Source organism: Mesitornis unicolor, unplaced genomic scaffold (assembly GCF_000695765.1).
Source record: "Mesitornis unicolor isolate BGI_N332 unplaced genomic scaffold, ASM69576v1 scaffold9040, whole genome shotgun sequence".
In the NCBI taxonomy this organism is placed as follows: domain Eukaryota; kingdom Metazoa; phylum Chordata; class Aves; order Mesitornithiformes; family Mesitornithidae; genus Mesitornis; species Mesitornis unicolor.
The window spans coordinates 33540-40438 of record NW_010157560.1 but is presented as its reverse complement, the minus strand read 5'-3'; the positions used below and the strand labels follow the sequence as shown (position 1 = coordinate 40438).

Genomic DNA, 6899 nt, shown 5'->3' with positions numbered 1-6899 from the left:
TCTATCTTTTTCATGACAAAAAATGCCATCAACTAACTCATGTCATACAAGTATGATTGTATGAAATCCAATCATGGTTTTACAGGTAGTTACAACTGTGCTTTAAGGGCTTTATGAGTTCCTACTGCCTTGAAGTGCATTATTCGCTTTTAGTGAAAGAAAGGTTATAGCATATAACTCTGAAAGGCCATTTTGCAGTCATAAGGTCCTGGTATTTATTAGGCCATTTGATTCACATATTTTAGGTAAAGCTTAAATAAATTAAAAAGGCATCACATGAAAAAGAGCACAGCTTTTTTTTTAAAAACAAACAAAAAAACCAAACAAAATGATTTATAGTCAGCTAAAAGATGATACACAGCTACATTGTAGTTCTTTATTGCCTATCTAATAGACACTTTAGAGGATCATTTGATCTGTTATGCATCCCTGCATAACTACCATCAACAATTTACAGTTTCCAGCCAAATATGGTTTACCCCTACCTCCTCCACCAACACAAAGCCCCGGCGCAGCAGCGTTTCTCTTCAGAAGATACTGACCTGCGACAGTACTTGAGTCTGTGTCTGAGATTGTATCTGTGCCTGGTGCTGCTGGGGTGCTGGCGGAGGGCTCCCCATGGCAGGGAGGGGAGAGGTGAGCTGCGAGGCCCCCGGGGAGTGCTGCTGGGGAGAAGGCTGCGACTGGTGCTGCATCTGCTGCATCTGCTGCTGCTGCATCTGCTGCAGCTGCATGTGCTGCAGCTGCTGCTGCATTTGCTGCTGATTCATCTGCTGCTGAAGATGCTGCTGCTGCTGCTGCAAATGCTGTTGCATGTGGTGCTGGAAGTGCTGCTGCTGCATTTGCTGTTGTATCTGCTGATGCATTTGATGCTGATGTAGCTGCTGCTGTTGCATCTGCTGCATCTGGTGCTGCTGGAGCTGCTGTATCTGGTGCTGCTGGCTTTGCAGTGAGGGACTGACTTGAGATGAAGATGGCGTGGCCACCAGATTTGTCCCCATGGAGCTCATCAATGGAGCTGCAATGTTTGTCGGCATGTTTGGTGCAATGGTAACAGAAGCTACAATCTGGTTCATCGGCAGTCTCATGGCTAATGGTTTTGGAGCAATCGCTCTGGGAAGGGGCTGCTGAAGAGTTTGAGGAGCTGCCGATACTGTCGCGTGTTGAGGAAGAGAAGTATTCAGAATAAGGGAGGAAGACAAATTTGTAGATGCCAACGTTTGCTGAACGGAACGAATTGTCTGGGCCTCAGCAGATTCTGCAGCAGCCTGTATTTGGAAAAGACATTAATTTTATTTTTAACAGAAAAAAAACCACTGTCACTGTTTACATGGAAATAAAAGTCACAGCTACTTGCACGTTTTGTTTTCTATCAGGAAAGATCAATCAGCAGTCTGAAAAAGATCTGAAAAAGACCGCCGATGCACCGATCCACTACATCACCTCTTCACCTGCCTCTGTAAGTGGTACCTCCAGTTCCAACTTGGACAAAAAACTAACTCATGCCCTTGCTCACCACCAGAATGTCACAGATGTCACGTGCATTTTGTGGCTGAAGGAGATAAAAACAGCCCAAGACTCTCTGTATTTATATGTTGTCAAAAATCCCTGTTCTTTGGGAGACAAATGTGAACAGAAGCACATCCCCCCACACCAGCTATCATGGCATAAGAGTAGTGCACAATAAGACTTCTCAAACAACCTATTTTAATTTGTTTGTTGTAGTTCTTCACATCCAAGGCATCAAGACTGAGGTATCTACAGGAAACAAAAGCCTCAGGGAAGCCTGCCAAGGCTGGGTAGAGGGAAGGGGCACAGCTGTGTCAGAGTGGTGCCCTGCTCAGGGACCCTGCCTGCTGCCAGGGCCTGGGGGTGTCCAATGAGACACAGCTGCAAGGAAAGTACAGGCCAAAGAGGCCTCTTGCAGTAAGTGAGGTGCTCTGGTGCCTTTGAAGGCATATTTTTGTTAGGTATATTTAAAAATATTGTGTATGCTTAAATTAGCTATATTTCAGCACCAAAGGTAGGATTTGTCTTTCACAGTTTTACACATCTGCATTGTGCACAGCACGTACAAGAGCTGCCTGAATTCCCTCTGTAAAGGCAATGGAGAGAAAAGGTCTCTTCCAGCATAATTATCTGAGATCTTTTAGCCATTTACCACAGAATATGTCTGTCTCCAGCCCTGCAGGAGGGTCCATCCCATCCCTACCCTCAACAACCACCTCAGATGAAAAAGCTACAGCCAGGATGGCTGAAGTTGGAGGAGATGAGGTGAATACTGGACTTGGAGTGTAACTTCCACTCACAGTCCTCCAACAAGTCACTCGGCAGCCCAGGTCCCATGGATTTGAGGAGAAAATATGATTTCTGATCTCTCTGAAAAGGGAACTTAGGACTGACAAAAGAAATTCCCTCAGAGGTATTCAGGATTCCAGCTGCCATTGAACTTAGCACTGTGGTGCTAAAGTCTCTGAGAATATTATCAAAGTCCTAGAGAAGAGAGAAAAACGCAGCTTCTCAACACAAGGAGAGGAAATCTTCCAGCTTTCAAGACCACATGTGTATAATTTCTGCCGTTGTACTTTTAATCACTAATTAAAATACACAGCAACTTTCTGTGTGATTTACTAATGCTCTGCAGCTGCACATCCAAACAAATATTCTCAGGAGCTAGATATCATCACTTTCTTCTGCTGCTTTCTTGTGATCAAAGATTTTTGTAATTGAACTTTATGAAATGTTATTAGCGAAATAACCACCTGGATTAATTTTTACTCATATTTTAGATGTCCATCAGCATATTTCCATTTAGGGCATTCAGATGCAACAGATCTACAAGTAGTTTAGCGTTGCCGGTTAGAAGGGTGAATTCTCAAATAAGACAGCAGAGCTTTGTTCTCTTCACAAGCTTCATTTTAACTCGGGATCCACTAAAACACTCCACGTGGCTCACTGACAGCTAGTCCATTTGTAACTGTTCTCCAAATTCAGAGCCACCACGCATGTTTTCCCCTCATCTGCAAGAAATACTCAGGCTTTGCCATACAATAACGACTTCCCAGCTCCACACAAAGTGAGTCTGTCTTTCGAGAAGCAGCACTTGAGGAAAAACAAAACTCTGCCAACAGCCTGCACATGTTAGTGTCAAAAGGCCAGTGGATTTTTAATGACTGAATTTTACTTTTGTAGTGAAGTGTGTCATTTTGCCTCCACAGATAATGGACGATGCACGTTTACAAAGTCCCTGTTTGGGAATCAACAGCAATACTGTGCTATTAGAGAGAGGAATTCTTAGGGGGCAAACACTAAGCTGGGTTCAAGCAGCAGCGCAACATCTTGTAGAGCCGTGTGACAGAAATCCTAGGATTCCACTTTTATGCTGCACAACAATTCCCCTCCCAGTGTTCAAACACCATTGCCAAAAGCTGACCTGCGTTACGGTGGAGGCAGTATTAGGCTTACCTTAGAAACCAGGCTTGCTCTGTAGGCAGCAAGTGCCTTTAGGTATTCTTTTTTGGCAGCTTCAGTTTTTCTTTTATATACCTATTAAAAGAGACCACAATTTCACTGATTTCGATCATTAAGACATTTTTGCCAGAATGCTCTCAAAATCACTTGCAAAGAAGCAAAAAACATAAACCAAAAAACCTGAAAACACTCTACTGTTGTATGTGCTTTTTCTTCCCCAAAAGATTGGAATATTCCTGCAGGTGATTACAAACTCTCAGGTCTACTCGCTGGACTTGCACCACAACTTATGTTGATTTACTGTGAATAAAAAAAAGCTGCTAGAGCAGGCAACTGTTTGACAAGTCTCCCTATGCACACTTTACCTTCCCAGAAATGATATTTTAATGACTCTAAAAAACAGGGATATTAAAAGACTGAGTATTTCAGATGCTAAAAAGTATCAGAAGTAGTATAAAATAGTAAAAAATGCCTAAGCATTTTTTTAAAACAAATATTGGAACTACGTATGAAGAAATGGTGGTTAATCGAGCTTGGACAATTCACTTTCCTCAAAGCCAGTATGAGAGAACCCCACGGAGTTAAACAAGAATAGGTAGGCAAAAATGAATTAACCTGTCTTTTTAATCATCAGTAAATGTAAAGTTCACCCTTAAATCACATTCACCATCATCTGTTAGATCAGACTAAAAGCTTCCAAACATATTTCACAAACAGGAGTCATTCGTAGCTCGCCAGAAGGTGTCCTATAGGAGAATCTACTCTTCTATGCAGCTTCCATTAACTGGTACTGGGAGCTGCTTGGAGCACCAACAGGCAAACAGACTCAAAGGGTTTTTATTTTTTCCCCTTGAATCCGTGTGTAGGAGTTATATGTGTACAGAAAGAAGAATAACCCTCAAGGAAGAACAAAACTCATCATTCTGTACCAAGTTTGAGCTGGAGATCACATTTCACACATGATGGTGTAATGAGGCACAGAGGATTGGCTTCAAAGGTTGGGAATCAACATGCTTTGTAACAAATTCATAAGACAGATCAAAGGAAAATGGTAAATGTGCTGTACCTTCCCCTTTTCTCTTCTAACTTCTGATTAATAGGAAACAAGAGCTTTGAAATAGGAATCATCAAAAGATGGTCTTAACAAGACTCTAGGACAATATCACCTGAGCTCTTTTACAAACTGTCCTTTAAAATTTAAAGACAAATACAGCCATTCAATACTACCTACTGGCTGTTATAACAAAATGCTTTTTAGATGCCAGATCTTAAGCAAGTTCAAAAATCAGTGTAGCTGTACAGAGTAAGAGGGCTACATCAGCAAGTTGCATGGTCCACTCAGAGCAGAGGTAGGACGAGTTTTTTACAAGGATTGCTTAAGAGGCAACCCTGCAACAATTTTTTACCTGTTTTTGCTCTTCTCCTAAACTGTCCCACATAGATGCCACGATTTTTGAAACCTCTCCAAATGTAGCATTCGGGTTCTGCCCTTTAATTGCAGCTTGTGTATCCCTGAAGAAAAGGGCATATGCTGACACTGGCTTTTGCGGCTCGTTGGGATCTTTCTTTTTCTTCTTCTTTGGAGTCTTGGGCTTCTTGCCAGAATCCGGAGCAGCTCTTTTTTCTCCAGTAGCCTAAGAAACAGTAATAACAAGAATAGGCAATGTATGCATGAAATCAGTCAGATTAATTCAAAAAAATTACAGACAGTCTGGCTTAATAATATATGGATAAAGCTAAAACATTTTGGAGAGTCCTGTTGCGCTAGCCTTTCTCCCACCAAACTACTTAGTCTCAGCTTAATCTCATCAGATCTACTGGAACTAAATGCATGAATAGTTGCTACTCATTATAAGCATGCCTCAGAGAGTCAATCCCACGAGCCTGACCTGGAAAAGTTCACCACAATGTTAATTTGTGTTAAAAAAACAACCACCAAGATTTAATGTATAGCATATTTTGAGTAGGCAATCTATTTTTTCCCATTAAGATGTAATTTCAGCAGTAGAGGGTCAAAAGACAAGAGCTTGGAGGCATTTCCTGATTCCTAGACTTAGTGTGTCAATTTAGACATGGCCAGGAGTTAAAAATGCCCAGGGGGATGGGGACCCCCGAGCAGCACTCCCAGATCACTGGGAACTCTGGTCCCCATGTGCTCCTCGTGTCCTGCACCCTCTTTTGCTGAACTGTGCAGAGATTACTGCAGCAAGGGGATCAAGGGGCTCTAAATGCACCACTCGATAGTAATTTTACTTTGATACTTTGAGGATCCTGTACAATGCTCTTTCCATATGCACAGTTTCCATTAACTAAGCTGAGAAAAGCTTTCATGGAACAGTCTAATTTAGGCCCTTTAAATATACTGCTATAATAACACACGTCCTTTATTTTGTTGATTAAATTTTCATTTTAGAACAGATTTCTTTAAAGTAAAATTTAAATTAACTAAACTTTCAGCTAGAAGAAAACTTATTTTATTTCTGTCTAAATGCAGCTATATTTCATATGACTCCAGAGAATACCAAAACGACAAAACTGTCCAAAGCTGATGGGTAAAGAGATTTGCCAGATCTATAACATCTGAAATGAATTATGAAGATATTACACCCAATAGAAATATATATTTTCTTACATTTATTATTATGGAGGTATTATGGAAATTTCTTAAGTAAAGCAGCTAAACATCAAATGAATCATATTCCATTTTACTGTAACATTTGTATTTTACATGACTACATTGCAGCTGAGCTGATGCTGCCACATTCATGAAGATACAGCTTACACACAGGTAAAGCTCGCGGCAGCGCTTCGAATCACTTACTCTGTTTGATTCATCTGCGTCTTCTTCATTTATAGAGCTGGATGGGGAAGGAGTGGCTGATTTACTCGCAGGAGGGGAGGGAGAAGTGTGTGGCAAATTAGTGCCTCCTAAATTCAGCCCCAGCTGCGCACTTAGCTGCGACTGGTTAATGGTGGTTAGCTGAGAGGGAGGCATAATTCCCGAGTGAGCAGCATCAGTCATGTGGACAATGGATCTCATAATCAGAGAGTGGTCCTGGCGGTACTGGGAAACTTGGGTGTGACTCTGATCCTAAAAGAGAGTGAAACATGATTTAGTCATTAGCAGTGACCGTACAGCATTGCCAGGTAAAGTTACTTTCACAGGCTTGCAGAACTGACACTGCCAAGCTTGCAGCAGCAAGCTTTTGTTTCTTTTAATCAATTAAATGCATTTTTAGTAAATTAAATGCAGCAACAGTTACCACACTTGCACCATACTTCACTTCTTCCCCACTTGTGGGTGAGGCTTTTTGTGGGTGAGGTTTTTTTTTGTGGGTGAGGGGTTTTTTTTGTGGAATAAAAAGGGCATTTCCCCATTTTTAAACATTTATTCTCTTGATGCGCTGTGAAATCCTCACATCCCCAGC

At 41.5% G+C, this 6899-nt stretch overlaps 1 protein-coding gene across 1 annotated transcript in view; it reads right to left on the bottom strand.

Moving 5' to 3' along the window:
• Positions 1 to 321: 321 nt before the first annotated feature.
• Positions 322 to 6899, bottom strand: part of TOX3 (TOX high mobility group box family member 3) — a 26427-nt gene continuing 19849 nt past the window's right edge. The window contains exons 4-7 of the mRNA XM_010180480.1: positions 6293 to 6562; positions 4878 to 5105; positions 3466 to 3546; positions 322 to 1268 (exon numbers count right to left, since the gene is read on the bottom strand). Of these exons, the coding sequence (XP_010178782.1) occupies positions 528 to 1268; positions 3466 to 3546; positions 4878 to 5105; positions 6293 to 6562 (1320 nt within the window). The 3' untranslated portion in view covers positions 322 to 527. The remainder of the gene's footprint in view (positions 1269 to 3465; positions 3547 to 4877; positions 5106 to 6292; positions 6563 to 6899) is intronic.